This window comes from Schistocerca cancellata, chromosome 5 (assembly GCF_023864275.1).
Source record: "Schistocerca cancellata isolate TAMUIC-IGC-003103 chromosome 5, iqSchCanc2.1, whole genome shotgun sequence".
Lineage (NCBI taxonomy): Eukaryota > Metazoa > Arthropoda > Insecta > Orthoptera > Acrididae > Schistocerca > Schistocerca cancellata.
Genome location: NC_064630.1, coordinates 591,178,176 through 591,205,571, shown reverse-complemented (window position 1 = coordinate 591,205,571; position 27,396 = coordinate 591,178,176). Strand labels below are relative to the sequence as shown.

The 27,396-nt window shown below is 40.2% G+C and overlaps 1 protein-coding gene across 1 annotated transcript in view; it reads left to right on the top strand.

Moving 5' to 3' along the window:
- LOC126188948 (alpha/beta hydrolase domain-containing protein 17B) overlaps positions 1-26,073 on the top strand; it is a 180,572-nt gene extending 154,499 nt beyond the window's left edge. Inside the window, exon 4 of the mRNA XM_049930694.1 lies at positions 22,430-26,073. Coding sequence (XP_049786651.1) covers positions 22,430-22,513 — 84 coding nt within the window. The 3' untranslated portion in view covers positions 22,514-26,073. The remainder of the gene's footprint in view (positions 1-22,429) is intronic.
- Positions 26,074-27,396: the final 1,323 nt, after the last annotated feature.

Below are 27,396 nucleotides of genomic sequence, written 5' to 3'. Positions count from 1 at the left end.
ACATTTGTCTTCAGTGATGCAGCAAGTGGACCAAACTAAGATCTTCCACACTGGTGTGGAAACTTATTGAATTGAATTGAATGGAATTGAATTGAATTGAATTTTATTTGGTCATGTAGGATTACATGGTGTACAGTGAATATACATATAATACAGGACAAGTCAAAAATAGAAATTTATTATCACATACTTCATAACCATTTTTCTTACAATCTAACATATTGATTATAAGTAACAATATATACAAATTTAATGTGATAAGTACTCTTCAGCACTGTAAATCAGATAGTCTTTGTCATTCTTTGAAAACATGTCATGTACATAGCCATGCAGTTTTGGAGACAGATGTCTTAGTAATTTGATACCGGAGTACTAGAATCTTATTTCAAGCATTGTCAGTTGACAGGGTTTGCTTCTTATGTCATTCTTCCTCCGTGTATTGTTGGTGTACACTAGCATTTATAGTCCACTCTGCACTATCTTTTATATAGATATATATATATATATATATATATATATATATATATATATATAATAGAGGGAAACATTCCACGTGGGAAAAATATATTTAAAAAGAAAGATGATGAGACTTACCAAACAAAAGCGCTGGCAGGTCGATAGACACACAAACAAACACAAACATACACACAAAATCTAGCTTTCGCAACCAACGGTTGCCTCGTCAGGAAAGAGGGAAGGAGAAGGAAAGACAAAAGGATATGGGTTTTAAGGGAGAGGGTAAGGAGTCATTCCAATCCCGGGAGCGGAAAGACTTACCTTAAGGGGAAAAAAGGACAGGTATACACTTGCGCACACACACACATATCCACCCATACATACAAGACAAAATGTCTGCTTGTGTCTTGTATGTATGGATGGATATGTGTGTGTGTGTGCGAGTGTATACCTGTCCTTTTTTCCCCTTAAGGTAAGTCTTTCCGCTCCCGGGATTGGAATGACTCCTTACCCTCTCCCTTAAAACCCATATCCTTTTGTCTTTCCTTCTCCTTCCCTCTTTCCTGACGAGGCAACCGTTGGTTGCGAAAGCTAGATTTTGTGTGTATGTTTGTGTTTGTTTGTGTGTCTATCGACCTGCCAGCGCTTTTGTTTGGTAAGTCTCATCATCTTTCTTTTTATATATATATATATATATATATATATATATATATATATATATAGCCGCCCCATTGTAGCTGGTTACCAAGCCCCCACAGAACGTATCTCTGCCTACGTGGATCAACACCTTCAACCCATTACATGCAGTCTCCCATCCTTCATCAAAGACACCAACCACTTTCTCGAACGCCTGGAATCCTTACCCAATCCGTTACCCCCAGAAACCATCCTTGTAACCATTGATGCCACTTCCTTGTACACAAATATCCCGCACGTCCAGGGCCTCGCTGCGATGGAGCACTTCCTTTCACGCCGATCTCCTGCCACCCTACCTAAAACCTCTTTCCTCATTACCTTAGCCAGCTTCATCCTGACCCACAACTTCTTCACTTTTGAAAACCAGACATACCAACAATTAAAGGGAACAGCCATGGGTACCAGGATGGCCCCCTCGTACGCCAACCTATTCATGGGTCGCTTAGAGGAAGCCTTCTTGGTTACCCAGGCCTGCCAACCCAAAGTTTGGTACAGATTTATTGATGACATTTTCATGATCTGGACTCACAGTGAAGAACTACTCCAGAATTTCCTCTCCAACCTCAACTCCTTTGGTTCCATCAGATTCACCTGGTCCTACTCCAAATCCCATGCCACCCCGGAAGGTGTACACGATCAAAGGCAGAGCCACGTGTGAAAGCACCCACGTGATTTACCAACTGACCTGCCTACACTGTGAAGCGTTCTATGTGGGAATGACCAGCAACAAACTGTCCATTCGCATGAATGGACACAGGCAGACAGTGTTTGTTGGTAATGAGGATCACCCTGTGGCTAAACATGCCTTGGTGCACGACCAGCACATCTTGGCGCAGTGTTACACCGTCCGGGTTATCTGGATACTTCCCACTAACACCAACCTGTCGAAACTCCGGAGATGGGAACTTGCCCTTCAGCATATCCTCTCTTCTCGCTATCCGCCAGGCCTCAATCTCCGCTAATTTCTAATTTCAATTTGCTGCCGCTCATACCTCACCTGTCTTTCAACATCATCTTTGCCTCTGTACATCCGCCCCGACTGACATCTCTGCCCAAACTCTTTGCCTTTACAAATGTCTGCTTGTGTCTGTGTATATGCGGATGGATATGTGTGTGTGTGTGTGCGCGAGTGTATACCTGTCCTTTTTTCCCCCTAAGGTAAGTCTTTCCGCTCCCGGGATTGGAATGACTCCTTACCCTCTCCCTTAAAACCCAAATCCTTTTGTCTTTCCCTCTCCTTCCCTCTTTCCTGACGAGGCAACCGTTGGTTGCAAAAGCTAGAATTTTGTATGTATGTTTGTGTTTGTTTGTGTGTCTATCGACCTGCCAGCGCTTTTGTTTGGTAATTTTCATCATCTTTCTTTTTAGATATATTTTTCCTACGTGGAATGTTTCCCTCTAATATATATATATGTGTGTGTGTGTGTGTGTGTGTGTGTGTGTGTGTGTGTGTGTGTGTGTGCAAGGATGTAAAAGCTAAGATGCGTAGTCTTTTGAAGCAGGTTCTGCATGTTTCAAGACTCTTTCTTCTTAGTATGATCCTGATTGCTTTTTTTTAATTTTTACTTTTTTTATGTGAGTGCCCTTTTTATTTCTTGAATGTTAGTTTCCCCACACTCACTCCATACTGCGAGTACACCATGCACAGGAGCTGTCTAAATACTATAGTAGCTGCCTCATTATGAATATGATTGAGCTGAGTTTCTTTCAGGCACAATTGATATGTTGCTTCCACGTAAGATTGTTATCCACGGTAATACCTAAGAATCTAGTAGTAGATTCAACTTCTTCCAGTCTCATTTCATCCACCTCTAAACCATGTGCACATCTGAAAACTACGTACATAGCCTTTTTTTTAGGTTTATAACAAATCGCCGGCCGGAGTGGCCATGCGGTTCTAGGCGCTACAGTCTGGAACCGCGTGACCGCTACGGTCGCAGGTTCGAATCCTGCCTCCGGCATGGATGTGTGTGATGTCCTTAGGTTAGTTAGGTTTAATTAGTTCTAAGTTCTAGAGGACTGATGACCACAGCAGTTAAGTCCCATAGTGCTCAGAACCATTGGAACCATTTATAACAAATCCATGTTTCGGAAGCGACTGATCTATGGTGTTTTTGCGGATATGTATGCTCTTTTCTCAGGCTTACCACATTTTGGTCATTGTTGAATATTGTCATGTCATCTGCATACAATATTTTCTTCTTCTTCTCTTTAACACCTGTGTCATGAACAATTAGATTAAACAGCACTGGCCCCAGTACTGATCCCTACGGCACTCCGTATGTGGTGGCTTTGGTTCCTGACTGATATGCATTCTCTGCTGGTATGTACTGTTTCCTGTTGCATTGGTATGATTCTCTCCACTCACCTGATTACTCTCAAATACCTTAGTGTTCCAATTTTCTTATTACTGTATCATGGTTAGTAGTGTCGAATACTTTGGAGAGGTCCAGAAACATTGCAGATACCACTTGTTTTTCATCTAAGGACTGTATAATATATTGTCATGCTGGCAATTGCTGATTCCATAGATTTACTCTTTCTGAAACCATTTTGTAATGGTATAAGAATGTTGTTTTTTGTCCAGATAATTAACTACTCTATTATACATAAGCACTTCTGGGATGTTTGAGAAATCTGTTATCAGTAAAAGTGGGCTGTAGTTGTTGGGTTCATCCTTAGCCCTGTTCTTGAACACATCCTGCTTATCTTCAATTTTTCTGGAAAAATTCAATCTATGAAAGAGCTGTTTGCTATGCCTAGCAATGGTGAGATTATTTGTTCACTTACTTGCTTTGCCTGTTGCTCTTCCGTTCATTGAACTAGAAAATTCCTGGGGCTCATTCTTGATAGGAAACGTTCTTGGTCCTCCCATGTGTCTTACCTGACCACCCACTGTATTCAGTCGCTCAATGTCCTCTGTGTCCTTTGCGATACTTCCTGGGGAGGAGATGGAACCACCCTCCTCCATTTGTACCGGTCTCTTGTCCATTCGAAACTAGACTATGGGAGTTTTGTTTGTGCATCTGGAGGACCATCCCTCATACGCCATCTCAGTACTATCCACCACCATGGCATCCATTTGGCCACTGGTGCCTTTTACACTAGCCCTGTTGAGAGACTGTATGCAGAAGCTGCCGAACTACCGCTGTCACACAGCTATGACTTTCTCCTCAGCAGATATGCATGCCGTTTGCCATGTGTGGCCACCCATCCAATGCCTCCTTCTTTGATGACTCCTTTGATCACCAGTATGGGGTGCGTCCCTCTTCCCTGTTACCTCCTGGAGTTCGCTTTAGGCTCTTGCTCCAGCAGCTTAACTTCATGCTACCTGCCACTTTCCCAATGGGTGTGAACCCTTCACCACCTTGGCTTCGTGCAAGGGTCCCTGTTCACCTTCACCATCATTCGCTTCCTAAGACCAGTACTCCAGCTTCACTATATCGCTTTAAGTTTCACGACCTTTGTGTGGAAATTCACGATAGTAACTTTGTTTCTACAAGTGGCTCTGACTGACCATGGCATTGGGTGTGCCTTCATCATTGGCACTGATGATTTTCAGTATCGGCTTCTGGAACACTAATCAGTATTCACAACAGAGCTCTTGACCCTGTATCAGACCACACAGTACATCTCGCGACAGAGGTTTTTCAATTGCGTCATCTCCTCTGACTCTCAGTGCCCTTTAAAGCCTCTGTGCACTGTACACTATCAGTCCCTTACTGCAACGGGTGCAGGAAAACTGTCATTTGCTCACACTTGATGGAACCACTGTGATGTTGGTCTGATGGGAAACGAGGCCACTGAACCTGCAGTCCAGGTTGCAATCCTCATATCTCGGCCCACTATAGTTCTTCCATTCCTTTTGATGATCCCTATGTTGCCATCTATCAGCACTCCCCTCCCCTCTTGGGAACAAGCTATGGGGAATTAAGTCGCTCCCAGGGGCCTTTCCTTTTGTCAATTGGGTTTAACATGTAGTGATTTTTAACTTATTTCCTTTGTCTTCCTGTTCATTGGTTATGACATGAGCAGGCATGAACCTAATTGTTTTTGCACCACAAAAAAAAAAAAAAAAAACACACACACACACACACACACACACACACACACACACACAAAACTTACTTGCTTTATTATGTGATTTGATATTTCTTCAACTACGGTTTTTGAATAGTTTTCCTCATTTCATCATCTGTGACTGCTTCCAAGAACATGGTTCTGCTTGATTTTTTAATTTTTTTGTTAATAACTTGGTAACCTTACTTTGTAGACTATTTCTTTCCAGTTTTAAGGTCTCTACCACATTTATATACTTATCATTGAGTATGTTAGCTATTTCTCTACCATCTGTAACCACGGTCTTGTCTATTTTCATTGACCTGATATGTTTTCATGATCGATACAACTTTTTCCTTTCTTTCATTGTTATCTGCATTCCAGGGTGCCTTTACCTTGTTTTTTGTGTTCTATGTGGTGGCATTAGTTGTTCTTGCTTTTGCCTCTTGTTTTTCTATATTTCTTTTGTAGCATTTTATAATTTTCAGCTTCAATCCTCCCACCTCGGATCCTGCAGCTTCCTTTACAGTTCTGTTATTTCACTAGTAATTCACTTTGTCGTATCCTGCAGCTTTTCTCGTCTCTCTACTGTGGGGAATGCTACATTTAAACGATGTTTGTCGTAATAAATGAATCATACTTATCATTTACATTCTGTACATACAGGGTTTTATTCCAAGTTTCCCTGCTTAATATTGTTCTAAAGATGTTAATATTTTGTTCACTGATGTTTCTAATTTCCTTGAGTGTTGGTTTCGGTTCTGATACTATGTCCTTACTTTTGCAGAAGCAGATCAGCTGTCCGTGATGATCAAATATTTTTGTTTGGACTACATGTAACTCATAGTTACACCTATTAATATTGGTAATGATGTTGTCAATTACTGTCTGACTTTCAGAAGTCACTCTTGTCAATGCAGGTATTGTTGCCTCCATATGTATTATATTAACAGTTCTTCAAAGTCTTCTCTTGGTTTTGATTCTTTTCCCCATGTCAATATTGAAGTCTCCACATATAATGATGTTTGTCTTCATATTCATTCTTAGTAAGTTGGCAATTGTTTTCAGAAAGATGATGATCTTGTAACTTGTGATCTGTACACACACAAACTATCTAAAGTCATTGGTCACTACACAAGTAATTTGAAAGTCTTTTTCTGTAGCTGTGGGTAATTTCACACCTTACTCTTTGCAGTCTTTATGGGCTTTCCTGTTTAAACTCCACCACTGTTATGTTTAGATCTACAGAAGTAACTGGATAAGATACAGTCCTTCATTGTAAAGTTATGTATCTGACTTCCAGCTAGACCATGTTCATTGATACATAGTACATATGGTTGTATTTCACTTATGACGCTTCTGCTTAAAGTTCCTTGCTACCAGTGTATTGAATATTCTGATGTAATTCTTTTATGTAACTTTTCTTTTGCCGTCTTATACGTTGTGGGCTGTGTTCTGAGAGCATATTCTTTAATCTCTTTTTTTGTGTGTGTGGTGCTTGTATTTTGCTTTCTCAGATGCAACAATTGATTTTTCATTCCCATCAGGCCATATTAGTTTCCCATGCTTCTGATTATTTTGCAGACATCTGTAAATATTCTGCTGAGTGTTACAGATGCTAATCATTTTAAATGCGTACCATCCTTGCCAAGCAAGTTTTAGCATGGAAATTTGTTTCGATATATGAAAGCTGCCCCAAGATGATCACATTGTTCTTTGACAGCATAATTTAGTTTGGAGATATATTTGTCACTCACTGACCTCCTTTTTATGATTCTGCTAAGTATCAGCCAGGATCTCACGTACACACTTCTTGCTGTATGAATCATATTTATTGTTTCGTTAATAATTTCTTCTTCATTACTGCTTCTTAACAAATGTGTTGTAACATGTATAAAGATACCACTGTAATTAGTTTTGGTTTCAGAATTCGGTTTTGTAGTCATCTTTTTTGAATTTCCATATTTTTAAAATGTTTGCCGAGTTACATTCTAATTCCCAATCTGACGTCGATTTTGCAGTTGGGGGCAGCAATATTTTTCAGCAGTCAATCACCAATTATTAGAATCTCATTTTCGTCCCCTTGCATAACTGTGGTCTTGTTTTTTATTTTATTGTATGTCACCATCTTCCATTTATATTTGTCTACAGGTTTTTGGCTTGCTGAATTCATTGTGATATTGAAAACACAACCAGAAGTTGCGCTTTATGCACAAAACACCTTTCATATGCACTTTTGACATTCCCTACATGAAGAACTATTTATTTTTTGCCTTTTTAAAAAGGGTAAAGTGTCACTACACTTTCCTGCTGGCACCATCTTATAAGTACTGTTAAGGATAAATACTTTAGTATCTGTAGAAAAGAAGGATCACAAAATCACTAGACTCCTAGCTACTGATTTCCCTTTATAGGACTGTGTTATCAAAGAGATAGTGTTATGTATATACAGTTGTTAATGGCAGTACAATCTAACACCGGTTGTGTTAAACGCATTGTGATTGCAAAAACTGCAGGAGCCAATAATCTACTACAAAAGCCCACTCAACAGCCTATTTTAACATTTCGTGAACAGAATCACCATTATCAGGCTGCCAGCGCTAGATGATTGCTGCTTTACTCACATTTTACCACAACAGTTTGGGACTGGATTGGGTCTTGCACCAACCGTCACTTTTAATGGTGTCGATAAAACTTCTAATATGCATTTATGGGTGGCAATGACAACACCCAAGATGGTCAGTAACCAGTGTTCTATTGCTGTGGCCTTAGAACTTTACTGTTAGATTTACTTTTGATTCAATTTCCTGATATGACTAGCATGTAAGTCATAAATGTGATAGAGCTTGAATCTCATGAATACATGTTGCTGGAAAAATTTTGCAGTTTTCATTTAAATTTATAATTTTTACAGTGTTTCATGTTTTGTACAGTGTTTCATCCTCCTTTTTTTATTCCTATAAAAACTTACCTGCCACTAGGTATTGGTAGCCAGATGCCAAATATTTGATGATTACTGACAGCTGTGCAACACTGTATTACATGGGACATTTTTTAACAACATACTGCTTTCAGTCTGTGAGGAAGAAGTTAATTATCGGCAGGTACAGAAAAATCTTGGTTGTGTTTAGTGTGTAGGTAGTTGGGTTTCTGAGGCACAATACTTAGAAAATACAGCTATGAGAAAAATAGTAGCATAGACAAATTATCAAGTGTACAGGGAATAATGTGTAAATACTGAGTTTTATCCTAACGAACAAAAGTTGCATTAGTTAGAAACAAATAGAACCCTCCAAAAAGGTGTCATGCAGTGAGAACGACACATTGAAATTGTGTTCTGACATAGTTAGGTGCAAAAAACTGTATTTCTTGAGAACTGTGGGAAGTTAAAAACAGCTGTGGGAAATTAAGAACAATAGAGGTGAAGTTCATCATGGAAATGACTTGTTGGGTTGCAGACAGGCACAATGTAGAGACTGTTGCACACTGAAGTTTTCAGCCAAGGCCTTCTTCAGAAAAGAAAAGAAAACATACAGATATTCACACAGGCAAGCACACCTCATGCATACATGACTGCTACATATGGCCAGAATGCAGTGGTGTCAAGTTGAGCGGATGTTGCAATCTGGAGTGGGAAGGGATAAAAGGCTATTGCTAGGAGGAAGAAGAGTCGTTGGTTCCTGACAGAGCATCAAGGCAGTCAAAACTGGTACTGAGTAACATTGGGGATGCTCCTTTGTTGCCAGTTATTGGGGGTGGCGGGAGGACAGGGGAGTGTAGAGATATGGCACAGGCCTTCACAGATAGGAACTATATCCCAGAACTAGTTCACAAACAGATTTCCCATGCCACATGCCCAAACACCCTCAATCCTCCCACCACTCACAGGAACCAGCTTCAAAGGAGCACCCCTTTGTTATCACATACCACCCTGGAATGGAACAACTAAACCACATCCTTCATCAGAGCTACATCCATCATCATGCTCTGAAATGAGGTTTATCCTACCTGATTCTTCCCGCCCCTACTGTAGTGGCGTCCTAATGACCACCCAACATTTACAACAGCCTATTCCATCCCTGTGCCACTCCCAATCTCAACCCCTTGCCACAGGGATCATATCTTTGTGGAAGAACCAGGTGCAAGACCTGATCCACCCACAGAGCACTTCCTGTCATAGGTTTATCCTACTCTGTCAGAGGCTGGGCCACCTCCTGAAAGCAGCCATGTCATGTTCGAGGGTGGTTTGAAAAGTTCTCGGAATCACCATGAGAGGTCAGCGCTAGCGCGAGTTGTTGCCTGTGAACACGTGACACATCAGTGCTCTTGGAAGAGAACTGTGGCGGTAACGTGGGTCTGATGTTGTTCCCGCCTAGTGATTTGCAAAGATGGAAAAAATCGAGATACGAGCAGTGATTAAGTACTGTGTAAAGAAAGGTATGAAAGCAAAAGACATTCATGCCGACTTCCAGAATACACTGGGGGACTCTGCTCCTTCATATTCAACTGTTGCCAAGTGGACAAATTAATTTAAATTTGGTCGGAAGAGCTTAGATGATGATCTGCGTAGTGGTCGGCCGAGGTGGGTCACTACTCCAGAAATCATTGCAAAAGTGCACAGACTGGTCATGGAGGATCGCTGATTGCAAGTGCATGAAATTGATCACACTTGCCACATGTCATCTGAAAGGATATATCACATTTTAACTGGAAAATTAGAAATTAAAAACTTATCTGCAAGATGTATTCAGTGACTCTTGACACACACTCGTGCACATGTGCCGTTGCCATGGCAAAATTACATGAACTAAGATATAAATTGTTGCCACACCCATCTTATTCACCTGATATGGCTCCGTAACACTTCCATCTCCTCCCAAAACTGAAAATTTTTCTTGGTGGACAAAGATTCACTTCAAAGAATTAATAGCCGGAGTTGACAACAGGTCTGGAGGAAACTCATTTTCGAGATGGGATCAAGGCACTGGATCATTGTTGGACCAAGTGCATTAATGTACAAGGAGACTACGTTGAAAAATAAAAAAAGTTTGTGATGTAAGTACTTTTTTCTATTCCGTTCCGTGAACTTTTCAAACCACCCTCGCACTAGCTCTGCTGCAATCCTTCCACAGCTTTTTATGTAGATATGACTACCAACCAGCTGTCTATCAGGCTGAATGGCCACTGCAAAACTATGGCCAACAGCAGAGTAGACCCCCCTGCAACTAACACAACATGCTGATGAACATAATGTGCTTTATTTCAATGGCTGCTCCCCAACCCAGGCCATCTGGATTCTCCCACAACCAGCAGCTTCTCTGAACTGGGCAGATGGCAAATCTCCACTCTTGAAATCCTCAACATAAGGTAACCTGTGTCCTCACACCATCCACCCAACAGTTTCCACCCCCTCTATCGTATCATCTTCTCCCAGTTCATGTCCCTTTCCCTCTCTGTGCTCTGCTCTCAGCCAATGTCACTCGTCTTTCCCCCCCCCCCCCCCCTCTGTGCTGCTCTCTTTTCCACTCCCTCCCCCACCCTCCCTCCCCCACAGCCTCTCCATGCTGCACTAGACAGGCTCGTTTGGCCACCATCTATTCCCTGCATGCTCCATCAGGCAGTGCTGACTCCTGCCATCTGTAGTGTACTAGCCGGCCGCAGTGGTCTAGCGGTTCTAGGCGCTCAGTCCGGAACCGCGCGACTGCTACGGTCGCAGGTTCGAATCCTGCTTCGGGCATGGATGTGTGTGATGTCCTTAGATTAGTTAGGTTTAAGTAGTTCTAAGTTCTAGGGGACTGATGACCACAGATGTTAAGTCCCATAGTGCTCAGAGCCATTTTTTTGTAGTGTACTATCCCTCCCTCTCCTCCATCCCTATTCCACTGCAGATTGCTGCTCCACTTGACATTACACCATTGCATTCTGGCCACAGTGGCTGGAGAGAAGTGCCCGCGCGCGCGCACACACACACACACACACACACACACACACACACACACACACACACACAAAAGCAAGCACACTTCTCTCCAGCCAATGTGGCCAGAATGCAATGGTGTAATGTCAAGTGGAACAGCAATCTGCACACTTGTTTTCTTTTCTGAAGAAAGCTTGCACCGAAAGCTCAGGGTGTAACAGTCTTTTTGTTGTGCCAGTTTGCAACTTGATGTGTCAGCTTTTCATTGAGTAGCAATACGGCCATTTTATAATTTTATTGATATTCCATCCTGGTGGCCTTTCTGTTGTTTTAAGTATAGAATGATTGGCAGCTGGCTTTAAATTTGAATAAAAGTAATTTAATGTGCACTAGTGGAAGAAAAGTGACTAGCCTTAGAATTCAACATTATTGATATACTATTGGCCTCAAATCACATCTAGTAAATATCTAACAGTAATGTGAAAGGTCAGTATAATGTGAGTCAAACATTTTGAAGGGAAAATGTATTGGATGATGTTTATTTACTAGAAGAATTTTTGGAAAGTTTGTGCATCTGCAATGGTATCTCCTTAAGTGATTTATTCTGGAATAGAGTACTGCAAGAATTTTGGATATCATTACCATATGAAATTAGAAGAGTAAATAAAAGAAATCTGAAAACATGCTGCTAGAATTGTAAGTTCATAAAGTGTACCAAGCACCAAATAACAAAAAAGTATTATTTATTTTTTCTGTGAAGCATATATTCTTTACTTTTTCTGTGAAGCATAGCACTTACCTTCTGGGCACCTGTGCTTTACTGATGAGCTAGCTTATATATTTGACACACCACTTCAACTCCCTACAGTTGCACCTGAAGATGATGAGCAGCTGCATCTTCGGAACACACAAACATACAGTGGTGAATATTGTTTCTACGCAGATGTAAGTGATTGTCTTTAGTGCTTCCCCCTCCCCATCACCGCATAACCCCTCCAAACCCAGTGTACTAGTTTGTGAGTACATGCTTGGCTACCAAGGGGCTCAGCTTTTGCAGTATTACTTCTGTTCTGTGCAGCAAGCTTACTTACACAATCCTTTTTCCCTCTTTGCATCTATCTCCATCAGATGTTTTTCTTGGTGCAGATCCTGCTTGGACCTGGTTTATGATTGGGATTTGAGTTCCCACTTCTGGCATTTTCTACGGCTTTTCATTAAATAAATACATTGTTGGGGTTGACCTGCCACCAATTTTCAAAATTCTCCAGAAGCGTGGATCGTGCAGGGAAGGTTGCCCATTGCAGTGTATGCTCCACCTTTGTGCATTACCATCTTTGCACCCTTCTCTTTAATAAGATAATACACCCAAGACCCAGCATAGTAGCCACCTTAGTGTGGGGGAAGAGAGTGGTCAAGTACCTGCTTGGTGGTAGTCCCTCGACCACGTAGGGAATGCACTGTTGGTGCTTTAGCTGGAAACTCTGCATGTATGCCAAGGAGCATGTGTGCGATGGATAATTGGCCAGGTAGCCGTTGCTGAGGCTGGGTTGTGCCCATGGGGAGAGCTCCCAATTCAAAGTGTGTGAAGCCATGGCGGATGAGTCACAAATGAAGTGGATGAAGTTATGTTCCACTGGTGGCTCTACGGTGCCAGCAGTCTCTACAGAAGAAAAATCCTTTTTCAATGCAGAGACATATTACCCTAAAATATTCCCTTCCCTTGCTGCACTGTGTGAGGAACATGGAGCTATGCAGCAAGTAGAGAAATATTCCTCCCAGTACTTAATTTATATAAGGGCTGATGGGAACCCTTCTTGGCCGCAAAGCCCTCATTCGTTGTGGAGAACTTAGAAAGGAAGTTTGTGGAAGTGGCAGCCATTACTAAAATGAAAAGTGGGTCAGTTTTGACCAAAATGGTGTCACCTACATTGTCACGGGCGGTGCTCGCATGTAACAAGCTGGGTAACATACCGGTGACTGTCACTCCCCATAATAGACTAAATTTGGTTCAGAGCATCATTTTTCGCCGAGACCTGCTCTTGCAGTCTGATGATGGGCAATGCACTAAGGTGGAACAACATGGTATACACTTTGCCTGTCATGTACGTAGAGGCCAAAGGACAATAGGGTTGCTAACTGTGCCTTCATCTAGGCCTTTTAAAGTGATTCATTGCCTGAAAAGATCAAAGTGTGGGTGGTATACCAATGCAATCCGTTACACACACACACACACACACACACACACACACACACACACACACACACACACACACCAGCACGGTGCTTCGAATGCTTGAAATTCATGCATGTCTTTGTGCTGTACAAACTAACTTCTGAGTAGGTCATGAAATAGTATGAGTGGTTGAACGAATATGTAAAACAGTGTCATACAGCTATGACGATGTCTCCCAGTTTGGTTGGGGGCTCCCTTCTTGCTGCTTTCCACAACACCTCCGTCGGGATCGATGGCCTCCCACCCACCAAACACATCGGTCCCAAGCTACGAGCCAGACACAGATAATCTTCCTTCGCTGCCTCTTGCCATGAAGGCGTCCCTTGGGACACTTCCTTCCAAGGTTTCCACCAGTCTACGAGGTGCAACAATAAAGTAATGAATTGATGTGAAAAAAAATGTTGCTTACCGTTTTAGTCAAGTTTAGTGTTGTCTCCTTCAAAGTAGTTCCCTTCTGATTGCACACACTTTTTCCAGCACTTCTTCCATTTATGGTAACATTTCTGGAACTCGTCTTCTGTAATATCCTCCAAGACCTTCGTCACAGCTTTTTGGACATCTTGTGTTGTTTGAAAATGGTGTCCCTTGACCGCCGTTTTGACTCTTGGAAATAGAAAAAAGTCTCGCGGAGCGATATCTGGTGACTAAGGTGGCTGTGGTAGTTCTGAAATTTGTTTTGCAGTTAAAAACTGCTGTACTGACAGAGCAGTATCGGATGGCGCATTATTGTGATGCAGAATCAATTATCAGCAATGTTTGCAAGGACACGAAGAACTCGGGAAGTCTTTCTAAAATATTTCTACGGAATCCAAACTGATCTTCCCCGATGTCGGCTTCTGCTAGTTTTTCCATTCGTCTGTAAAGAATTCACATTAGTATTTTGCAGCTTTGACTTATTAAACTGATAGTTCGGTAATTTTCACATCTGTCAACACCTGCTTTCTTTGGGATTGGAATTATTATATTCTTCTTGAAGTCTGAGGGTATTTCGCCTGTTTCATACATCTTGCTCACCAGATGGTCGAGTTTTGTCAGGACTGGCTCTCCCAAGGCCGTCAGTAGTTCTAATGGAATGTTGTCTACTCCGCGGGCCTTGTTTCGACTCAGGTCTTTCAGTGCTCTGTCAAACTCTTCATGCAGTATTGTATCTCCCATTTCATCTTCATCTGCATCCTCTTCCATTTCCGTAATATTGTCCTCAAGTACATCGCCCTTGTATAGACCCTCTATATACTCCTTCCACCTTTCTGCTTTCCCTTCTTTGCTTTGAACTGGGTTTCCATCTGAGCCCTTGATGTTCATGCAAGTGGTTCTCTTATCTCCAGAGGTCTTTTTAATTTTCCTGTAGGCAGTATCTATCTTACCCCTAGTGAGATAAGCCTCTACCTCCTTACATTTGTCCTCTAGCCATGCCTGCTTAGCCATTTTGCACTTCCTGTCGATCTCATTTTTGAGACGTTTGCATTCCTTTTTGTGTGCTTCATTTACTGGATTTTTATATTTTCTCCTTTCATCAATTAAATTCAATATTTCTTCTGTTATCCAAGGATTTCTACTAGCCCTCGTCTTTTTACCTACTTGATCCTCTGCTGCCTTCACTACTTCATCCCTCAGAGCTACCCATTCTTCTTCTACCGTATTTCTTTCCCCATTTGTGACAATTGTTCCCTTATGCTCTCCCTGAAACTCTGTACAACCTCTGGTTTAATCAGTTTGTCCAGGTCCCATCTCCTTAAATTCCCACCTTTCTGCAGTTTCTTCAGTTTTAATCTACAGTTCATAACCAATAGATTGTGGTCAGAGTTCACATCTGCCCCTGGAAATGTCTTACAATTTAATACCTGGTTCCTCTTACCATTATATAATCTATCTGATACCTTTTAGTACCTCCAGGCTTCTTCCATGTGTACAACCTCCTTTTATGATTCTTGAACCAAGTGTTAGCTATGATTACGTTATGCTCTGTGCAAAATTCTACCAGACGGCTTCCTGTTTCATTTCTTTCCCCCAATCCATATTCACCTACTATGTTTCCTTCTCTCCCTTTTCCTACTCTCGAATTCCAGTCACCCATGACTATTAAATTTTCGTCTCCTTTCACTACCTGAATAATTTCTTTTATCTCGTCATACATTTCATCAATTTCTTCGTCATCTGCAGAGCTAGTTGGCATATAAACTTGTACTACTGTAGTAGGCGTGGGCTTCGTGTCTATCTTGGCTACAATAATGCGTTCACTTTGCTGTTTGCTTTTGTTCATTATTAAACCTACTCCTGCATTACCCCTATTTGATTTTGTATTTGTAACCCTGTATTCACCCGACCAAAAGTCTTGTTCCTCCTGCCACCGAACTTCACTAATTCCCACTATATCTTACTTTAACCTATGCATTTCCCTTTTTAAATTTTCTAACCTACCTGCCCGATTAGGGGATCTGACATTCCACGCTCCGATCCGTAGAATGCCAGTTTTCTTTCTCCTGATAACGACGTCCCCGCCCGGAGATCCGAATGGGGGACTATTTTACCTCCGGAATATTTTACCCAAGAGGACGCCATCATCATTTAATCATACAGTAAAGCTGCATGCCCTCGGGGGAAAATTACGGCTGTAGTTTCCCCTTGCTTTCAGCCGTTCGCAGTACCACAACAGCAAGGCCGTTTTGGTTAATGTTACAAGGCCAGATCAGTCAATCATCCAGACTGTTGCCCCTGCAACTGCTGAAATGGCTGCTGACCCTCTTCAGGAACCACACGTTTGTCTGGCCTCTCAACAGATACCCCTCCATTGTGGTTGCACCTACGGTACGGCTATCTGTATCGTTGAGGCATGCAAGCCTCCCCACCAACGGCAAGGTCCATGGTTCATGGCGGGGGTTAGGTTTTCTATGACAGTGTAATTCTGTCAGTGACAGCATAGGACTTGGAACAGCTGCTGAATGGAACAGACAGTGTCTTGAAAAGTGGGTATAGATTTGACCTGTTACCTCAGTCAGAATCAGATGAGCCTCACGTAACTGAAGCTGTAGAAAGGGCACAACAAGCTTTCCAAGGACTTGAAAAAGGTAAGGAAATTTGTAAAGAGAAAGAAAGTTCTGTTGTTTGGTAGCTCCCATGGTAGAGGTGTTGGCCAACTACTGCAGGAAAATCTAGGTCCAGAGTACCAGGTCACAAACTTTCTCAAGCCTAGTGCAGATCTGGGTCCGGTAACAGAGGATGTAGGTTCTTTATGCAAGGATGTCACAAAGGAGGATGCCGTGGTTATAGTGGGTGGTCTGGGAAATAGCATTGATAGAGACTCTGAATATTCCATAGAGAGTGACCTAGTGAAGATAGCATCAGCAACGAAGCATACGAGTGTGGGATTTGTGTTTGTGTTGAGACGCCATGATCGGCCTCATTTGGACTCTTCTGTCGGGAGGGTGAACTTAAGAGTTGGAGTGGCTGCCTAGGATGAATATAGAGTCTCATATTGGTTTGATTCCTGTGGATGCTATCGATAGGTGGGACTACACTAGGCATGGCCTTTACCTCAATAGGAAAGGGAAGGGAAAACTGTCTGGGTTGATTGCAGAAAACTTAAGGGGGGACACTGTCACAAGTGGTAACATACCAGAGGTCGCAGGTGTCAGAAGGATGCCTTTTTTAGGTAGTAATATGTAGGTAGTAATATGGGTTAACTGTTTGTCCAAGAGGCACCCACTCTTAATGAAAAATTCCCTTGGAATCAAGGAAGCACACAAGCATGCATTTCACTTTTGATTTTGACATGCGAGCTTCTTTTGGTCTGGGTGATCCCTTTGAGCACCATTGCAAACTTTGGCGTTGTGTCTCTGGATCATACTGAAAAAACCAACTTTCATCTCCAGTGATAACACGGCTCAATAGTTCTGGATTGATTTCCGTTTGCTCTAACAGATTGCCTGCACATTTTTCCGTGTTTCTCGCTGTTGTGGCGTGGGATTTTTGGGGACCATTTTTGCACAAATCTTTCTCATACCAAGATCTTCAGTTATCATTAGACAAACCATTTCTCGATTGATGTTCAGTTCTTCTGCAATCATTTTCACGGATAATCTTCGATCAGATCGTATGAGTTCACACACCCTGGCCAAGTTGACATCCATCCGTGAGGTTGATGGTCGTCCACTGCGGTCTTCATCTTCAACATTCGTTCTGCCTTCACTAAACATTTTATGCCAACAAAAAACTTCAGCTCTTGACATAACCTCCTCTCCAAAAGCCTTCTAAAGCTTACCGTAAGTTGTTGTCATGTTTTCATCCAATTTAATGCAAAAAGAAATGGCATACCATTGCGCAGTATTATGTGGTTCCATTTCCGTGACGAGAGACACAAAGACGTGTTAACTTATTAAACCACAACTCACGACTGAACAGTTGCATCGATGTGCTGCTTGGACTAGAAGCAGCTTATAGACCAAGGTCAACACCTCGTACAAGCAGACAGCAACCAGTGGTTGAAGGAGCCACAGGCTGCTGGTCGCAGTACCCCCGATCATCATCTTTACCTGAAACTAATTTAGAGAAGCCCTTTCAATCATCAAAATCCTCTAAGGAGAGGAAGGTTAACAAAAAATCCTCTAAGAAGTACTTTCCAGTGGTCCCTACACCACCAGATTAGCCTGTTCTATTCCTGTGGATGATGCAGAGATTGTGGCAGCCCCGAAGGCCCCAGGTTGCTCTACACAATGGAACCCAGAATGTGTGTGTATTGATGCCATAACCCCTCAGTCAGTGGCATTAGATGACCCTAGAGTATAACCTGCCTCATGGTACATTGACAACATTATTTTCCAGTGGAATTGTAGTGATTTTTTTCTACCACCTGGCTGAGCTAAAATATCATTGAAGCACTCCCCCATATTCTGCTTTGCCATTCAGTAGACTTGGTTTCCAGCAGTACAGACCTTGGCCCTTCATGGATTCCAGGGATATTGTAAGAATTGTGCTACCTATGACAGGATGTGCACATGAGTTCTGAACACACTATTTAGTGAACTTGTGCCTCTTAATCCACCTTTGGAAGCTGTGGTTGTTCAGGTAAAAGCATTTCAGGATATTATCATCTGCAGCATTTACCTCCCTACCTATGATGAAACGTCTCAGAATATATGGATTTCTCAGCTGCCCACGCCTTTCCTAATCTTGGGTTATTTTAATGCCTGTAACCCTTTTTTAGTTGGAACCATGATCACTGGTTGTGGGGGGGCCTTTTGACTTGCGGCAGGAGCCATTCAAATTAGCCCAGTGAACAGCTTACTTGTGGAGGCTGGGGTCCCTCCATCGCGGATCAGGCACAAACAGCAGCTTATCAATTATGTTGCTCACATTCGCAGCTCCTCTAAGCACTCGAAATACCGTCCTCTCTTTTCAAACACAGAAATCCATCTCTTGCAATGGCAGCCCAAATTACAGATTGTGCTCTCAATCTGCATCTGGTCCCTCTCTCTGAACTCCAGTTGTTTGTTCTTCCACCTCTCCTCTGGGCTCATTTTATGTGCACCTCTGTGGTGCATCCCTCAACCACATCTTTGTCTTGACCTATCACGAGTTATAAAAGACTTGGTTCCTTCTGAGGCTCTCCACCATCAATTTTTCTTCATTTTTGATGCATCCCAGGGTTCAGAAGTAGTCTATCTGATGGCTTGATGATTGCTAGTCACATAGGCTTTGCTTATTACTCACACGGGACATACTGAGCTGCACTCCTTGCCAGATCGCTGGAGTGTTTTCACTGTGCAGTTGGTAGCCATATCTCATGCTCTTTAGCATATCCATTCTTGCACCAGTAGGGATCCTTTTTCATCTGCAGCGACTCCTTGAACAGTTTGCAAGCTCTCAGCAAGTGTTACTCTCGACAGCCAGTGGTCATCGCTATCCAGGATTCCCTGTACAGCCTTGAACAGTATGTACGCTCAGTGACCTTCCTCTGGACCCCAGGCCACATCTGGATCCCAGAGAATGGCTACCAGTAAACTGACCCTTGAGATTGGTATTCTGGGAACAGAACTCAGATTGATATTATGCTATCAGGTTTTAGGGTTCTGGAATATGGAATGGCTCACTCTGACTTCACCATACAAACTACAACTGATAATGGAGACTACAAATCTGTGGAAGTCCTCTGTGCAAACCTGTCGCAAGAACTCTGCCATCCTTTGCCAGCTCCGCATTGGCCATACTTGGTTGATTCATGGTCATCTCCTCCATCACGAGGACCCACCCTATGGTCATTGTGGTTGCCGTTTGACAGTGGTCCGCATTTTGGCAGACACTTAATCTCGCTACCCCTGGTGTTAGGAGAAGATGCCTTAGCGGCTGACTTAGTTTTATGTTTTATTTATGAAGGAGGTTTTTCCCACTCTCTTGAAGAGAAGGCCACTTAACCCTATTGGTCCATTCAGGGGTTAGGAGAACTCTGTTGTCTTCTCTGCCCAGACCAGGTCGCAGTTATCTGCAGCGGTCCTCACCCTACCTGCGTTTTTACTCTTCGTCTCCCCTCTTGTGTGGCCCGTTAGACTTGTTCGTCTTTTGTCTCTCTGTGCTTCTCTTTTCCTGTCCATATGGCTAGTTTTCCCTAGGCAGTTTCTGAGCGGAGTACATCTGGTAAGTGGGGGCAGGTGGGAGAGGCGGTCGTATATCACCTCATTGCAGTCTGCTTTCGGGGGATTCTGGCTGCTCCCTAGATGGGACACCTTGCCAGCCTTTCTTCCTCTGTCTCCCTTTCAGCTTTTTGTTCCTTATCTCACCTTCATTGACCTTTTATAGACCTTTGAGTTTTCTTCCCCTGGGATTTGTGCGGTAGGCTGCCTCTATTCTACAGTCACATAGAACTGTGTGTTCAAGGAAAAAGGGACTGATGACATAGTAATTCAATCCCTTTAATCATCCAACCGACCAACCTTTAGTCCTATAATTATGCTTTATTTCCTTAAGCATTATCTTAATTTGTTTTATCACTTGAATTACTTTCGTAAAAAGAGAAGAGTTTGATGTTTTATCCATCATCAGTAATCTAAGGGAACATGTTAAATATTTTAGTGTCATATATACAGCCTTCTGTAAAGTGATGGGGATTCTGTTTCACCCATCAGTGTTTTTTTCTCTTAAGAACAATATTTTATCTGGCACATCCTTGTGACTGATAGTACGAGGGTTGGAACTTTAATAGTGGAAACTATTTATTTATAGCTCGTACATAATAGATAGATGTTTCAAAGTTTTACTGACCTTCAAAGTAGTCACTAGCATTGTGTATAACCCATTGCCAGCGATGTGGAAGTCGCAGGATCCTCTTAGCAGCGACAGTTCTGTTGACAGTTCGAGCGGCGTGCTCTATTGCCCCACGAATTTGTAGCAGTTATGTAGCGAATGTCGTGTTCCAGAAATGAACAGCATAGAGACAGAAGTGATGACACATTCTGCAGGACCTGACCATCATTTTGCAGAACAATGCTCAAACACATACAGTGCAAGCTGTTACTGATTTGTTTGACTGGTGGGGCTGCTAAGTGCTATACCACCTCTACTACACTCCCCTGACTCGTGAGTTCAACACGATTTCTAAACCGGAGGAAACACTTCATGGTATTCGCTTCAGAACTGCTACAAATTCGTCGGGCAGTAGACCGCGACACTCGAGCTGTCACCACAACTGGCACTGGTAAGAGTATCCTACGACTTCCACATTGCTGGCAATGGGTCATACACAATGCTGGTGACTACTTTGAAGGTCAGTAAAACTTTGAAACATGTATCTATTTTGTACGAGCTGTAAATAAATAGTTGCCACTATTAAAGTTCCAACCCTCATATTTAAGTTTTCACGACATATTTTGTTTGTCATTTGTGTTGCTTAAATTAAGACTTGTGCGATAGGTTGTTATGTGTATCCCAAATTTTACCAAATTTATATTATTTATTCCCTGAAACATTTTAATAGACATATTTTTAAGTTCATCTATGAAGTAAAAGTAGTTAACAGTCGGAAATGATATCAGTGTAAGTCTTGAAATTGTTCTTATCTCTTTTTTTCCATAATTTGCCACTTTGTATTGATTGGGTTTGTAGTACATAATTTTCTCATTCTTGGTGTTATATTTATGGTTTTTCCCCCATTTTCTTTTAAATGACTGCTATGGCAAACTTCATAGAAGAGTAAAGAGCATGAACACTATCTTTGGCTGTGTTATTTCCTCTAGTGTTTGGGTAGGTGTTGCTATCAAGTCAGAACATTGTACATAGAAAAGTGAGATTTTATGGCTTAGGAATCACCGACTCTTACTGCACATTTTTTGTAGATAGATCTGAAAGTAAAGTAAAGTAAAGTATCTAAATACACTTACTTGTGACTGAAAGTTATACTGCAAAACATCAACATTGGGGAGTGCAACAAAGATAAAAATGCGTTGTGGGGCTGAGAAGACTTTCCAGAATTTCAGGACATGTTCAACACAAAATGTACACAAAAGTAACCAGAAGTAAAAAGTGGCACAAGTAGTTGTGAGAACAATAGTGGTGTAAGATTACAAACATATTGTATTTGTTGGAAGTTTCTTTGATAAGATATTATCATGTAATTGTTGTCATGATCATCTAATGATCTGATGGTTAGTAAGATGATAACCTGTTTTTGTTCATGTTTTTGACTATTGTGAAGAATTTGGTATAGAAATTTAATCAGTAAATTATGTGTGGTTGTAAAAATTCTTGCAACTCTGTCAGTAATATGTAGTCTCCAGTTAATAACAAGGGTTACATGTATGCTGGTAGATATGATGCTGTTTCTCTAAGTTTGTGGTTCGTTTGTTGCTGAGAGATGTCTTCAACGTTTTTATTGTTAAATTTATGTTTATGATCTGGAACAACTTTCTGTGGAATGGAAAGTGTTCATTTTAGCCTGCCTCATAAGATTGCACCTCATTTATGTGATATGTAGTTATTAGTCAGTGCCTTTTAGAAAAATGAATTCCTTACATATTTCAGGCATTTCTCACGTATAAAATTTATTTTAATGGAGATTTTAATAACCAATTCATATTCTTCAGGGTGCTGGCCACAATGATGTTGAACTGTACTCTCAGTACTTGGAACGCCTGAAGCAGTTTGTCTCTGTAGAACTGCTCAACTGACAACTACTGCCACCTGGTGAGGAATCAGAACATAATGCAACGTCAACTGTCAGCTCTGCAACCACTAGTTCAGTGACTGAAAAGCTTCTCTAGCTAACCGACACACTGACAAATCAGACAGTTGGCGAACTAACTAATAGTCCCACCAGTCCTCAAGACGAAAAATCTGAGAGTGAGCCTTCAACCAGTAAACCAGCTGGTCAGCCAGAGAAATCTTCTTGTAAGTCGTCAGCACCAACTGCAAAGGCAACCACAGCAGAAACAGTTAGTACAACAGCAGTCATAAATGCTCCTTATGAACTGCCCAGAGAGACTACTTGCTAAAAGTTGGTATTATTTTGTGTGTGTCTGATGAACTGTACATATTCAGCCTTGGGCAGTTGTGCTGATAATGAAGAATAAATTGCCTATCACATATTGATTGCCTGATAACGTTACATAAGAAGTGAATCCTAGTGCTTAATAAAAATATGGGTTAAGAGGAGGTTAATAGTTTCCAAAAATTCCCCAGTGATGTATCATTATGGCAGGGAAAATGTTATTGTTTTACCAATATTGCAATATTACAGAATATATATGTATATAAAAAGATATATATATATATTCATTTTTGTGTACAAACATTTGTTACATCTTTTGTATCGGTAAAAAAATTGTGCGTTTAATTAAGCAGTGTATTGTGTACACGGACACAATCCAGGCACGAAATGACATAAGTTATCAAAGTGTGATACAAGAAATAATAGTGAAATCATTCTCAGAATTTGCTATATTTTAGAGCTGTACTTGTTTATACTGATGATATGCTCATGTGCAATTTTTGTTACTGTAAGGATGACAAAATACCAAGTGTGTGAATGAGTGATGTAGTCACTTCATAGAGTATAACAAAAGAAGAAGAAAAATCACTCGATGAATTTACTTTTGAATATTCGTATCGTGAGAAGTTCTCCATAATTTTATATATATTGTGTGTGTGTGTGTGTGTGTGTGTGTGTGTGTGTGTGTGTGTGTGTGTGTGTGATATAGTGTGGTGCTCAGTTTTTATGAGGAAATATTCATATTATAATTTATTGTCTTGTGTGAGTTCACCAAGGAGATTTCACACTCAAGATGTTTATTATATTAAATTAAAACAGTAAACACCTTCCAGTAAAATATTTGTATCTGTTATTAATAACTATTCCTTCTGATTTATCATGACAATAGTTAGACCTGAACTAAAGATACAGAAGACAGCTTTGTTCTCTTTACTTAAGACCCAAGTAAACTGAGTCTATTTAGTTGTAGTTTACAAGTTGTTTTTTGCCCAGTGTGTTCTATTCTTCATATTTTGGTTTGTGAGATTTGTTATGTTGGCTTAAATAATGCATGGATTTTAAATGTAAATCACAGATAATGTTGTTGTTCTAATTCTTTAAGAATGTTATCTTTTGGAAATTTTTGAGCATTATTGAACTTTTGCTAGCAAGACCATAACTGTATTTCCTCAGAAGCCTGACAAGAAGTGGGATAAATGAAGTTGATTTGATTTGTGCTCATTTCTATTGGATGTTGTGCAAAATTAATTGTTCTTCCAGTTGCAGATTTGTGCCTGTGTAATAAACACACTTTTTGAGGGTTGATATTGACGTATGTATTCCAGCCCTAACTGCCAAAACATTCAGAATTGAAATGTGAAACCAGATTTCCCAGTGTTGTTTTTTTATCAGTCCTGATAATTTGTTTAATTTATATGTTATTGTAAGTTCATGTAAAGAACTGGATACAAAATTTCTTAGACTCTCTCTCTCTCTTTTTCTTTTTAAAGATATTCTTGTGTTTAGTGGTCATATGAAAGATAATCTGTCATACAAAGACATTTCATTTTATGTTGCCATGTTTGATACCACTAAAGGAACTACATTGTATTACACTAAATTTCATGTAATGAAGTGATTCAGAGGAAGTTGGTCTCTCTGGTTGTACATCTTGATGTCACATGTATATGCAAAATGTTTTATTTCTTTAAAGAAAACCTGTTGTCATTTGTGGTTTCATGGATTTCTTCTTCTGGTTGTGTGTGGTTTTTCTGCTGTGATACAAAACTTATCTTAAAATATCACTTTACAGTCATGTTATCAAATTGGTTTTAATTAGCATGAAAAATTGAGAACCTTCAGCAGCTGAAGTGTTCATCTTCTAACATAGTTTTCTGTCAGATTTTGTTTTATTTTTGAACACTGTGCTAGTTGTGGAATAGTAATACTGGGAATTTATATTTACAGTTAATGCAAGGAAAGTCACCTCTCACTGTATTTGCAGTTCTAAAAACAGATAGTTACTGTGAGGAGGTAAATTTTTCCATGATTCTGCAAAACCTTTTATTTTATTCGGTTGAAACTTTGTGATGACAATGTAATACTCAGTTTATAGAACCTTTGTCGCATGAACAGTCCCATTTAAATATTGTTACTCTTCAAAAAGAAAAAAGAAGTGTTAGAATGTTTTGCTGATATGAACCAGTTATGTCAAATGTCCTCCAGCTTACATTGCCATTGTTCACCATGAAACTTAATCTTTGAAAACAAAATAATAATACACTAATTAAATAATAAATATGTTCTGCAGTTGCACAAATGCTGTATGAACAAATTAGGCCAAAAAACCTGTAAAGTTATTTGGTGGAATTTTGCAAAATATGCTAATTGTTTTACAGAGTTTCCTTGTTCTTAGTAAACTGAGTCATTGTCATTTAGCACAATCAATAATGTGGATATATTGACAGAACAAAATGTGATATATAGTTTCCTTTGGAATATATTCATAAAAGAATGGTCAGCAAGTGGTTCAGGTGTAAGCAGTGAGAGGGTTGAATGATGTGATTGAGATGCTTAGTGTATATACTTTATCGAATGCAACTATTTCTTTGAGGCCTCATAAGTGGACCAGCATTTGTGTATTACAACCAGTAATGTGTAATGTGGACAATGCTGAATTTAATACACTATATTCTGAAAAATTCTTTATCTTTTAACACCCAAAATAAAAGGAACACATTATTTCAGTGAATTTTGTTATATTTACCTAAGTAAGTGCCTCACTTTGCAATGTATTTTGTGCAAAATCTGACAATCAAATCAATCATTTAATTTTCGTTATTTCACTACCACATTCTAGCAACTTCCAAAGTTTATATGTGGGTTCTTGTCGTGTGAATTCATGTGTTAAATGCAATTGCTTTGTAGGTTCTCGACTTGCATCTCAAAGATGCACTTAATAACGAATTAGGTTTCAATTACATTTGTTGAGATCATATATATTATTAGTGTCGTACACAGAAGTTTGAAATTTGAGCAGGAATGCGTACTGCCATAATTACTTTTGAATTAGGTATCAGGTTAAGTGTAATGTGGAGAGAAAGGAAGAAAAGCAGAGAATGATTTTTGTTTGGTAGTACTGAACTTATTGTGCCTCTGGTTGTTAGTACCATTATCATTCAAAAGTATCTAGAGACAGAATTCTTTTAAAATAGTATGAATTCTTTTTGGTCAATAAATCATATTCTACTGTACTTAAAATTGTGTCATCTTTAGCCCACATATAAATCAGCTACACAGGGACCAATCGTGTCATCCATATGGGCAGCAAGGTACAGAGTGAACATTTGATAATTGTTTGACTTTTAATCTTGTACCGTGTTAATAAAAAGGTGACTTAATGGATTCATACCTTCCCTTATTCAGTAACAATTTTTCAATGGATTTTGTTTGGTATTACACGCTAGGTGCACAGCTGGTTTTTCTTTTCCACAATATCCCTTATGGTGTCCGCTGTTAAGAATCATACAGTTGCTTCCAGTTAAGCAGTCTTCCATTTGAAGATTTTATAGATTCATATTATTAGAGAGTAAAAGATTTGCTTTCTGTTAATATTAGAAGTAAATTTATTTGTCTTTAATTGTCTATGTAAGCTACCTGAAGGTAGATAGTAGTGAACTAACATTCTCAGAACTAAAAGCTTATCTTTATGAAGGTAAAGGCTGGAGAATGATGAAAATATCTGTATCAATATTGTGGATACAAAAAGAGATAATAAGTCACTTAGAATTGCATTCCAAATAAAAAAGTAAGTACTCTGTGTAATGCATACGAAAGTGAAGTGCAGGAGTGGGAGGTGTATAAATCAGTGTCCTAGAAATGATGGTGGTTGTGGTAAGAAAAATCTTTAACTATTGAACAGATTGAGGGGAGTGGGTGGAGGAGGTGTTCAGAAAAAAGGCAACAAAAAATTTATTATATATGATAACAAAATTAAAGAGAAGTAAGGCAGACAAGGCATAAAACTTTGAGGTTTTCATGGTGTATTTGTTATACAACAGATCATTGGTGAACTTTGTACAATAAATTGTATAAAATTCTCCATTTATAGAGATTACATGTCAAAAATTGACCAAGACAATTGGATACAGTAAAGTACAATATCAGAAACATCCATTGTAAAAGATCTCACTTCAGACTTAAAAGCAACTGTATTTAAAGACAGGGAGACAATTGTAAATCTGTGCATGTTGTGGCTGGTACTTGAGCAAGAATGGTTTGCACATTACCTGTAAGCTTGAATTGTCTGCACCTATAATTTCTGATGTTTCATTGTTTTCTCAAAAATGTTGACCATCATGTACTTATTAACACTTAACAGTGTCTTCTTCAGAGGTGATGTTGATAGTATTAGAGAAATGAGCTGACAAGTCTCCTTTTCTTCTTATGGAATAAGTATGAGATAAAAAGGACTTCAAACTGTTGTATCATGAATTTTATTTTTGCAGATTCTGCAGGGTAGTTGTAGTTATTTCACTGATTTTCTTTGAAGAAAGCAGAACGTAATCTTATCTTTCAAGGGAT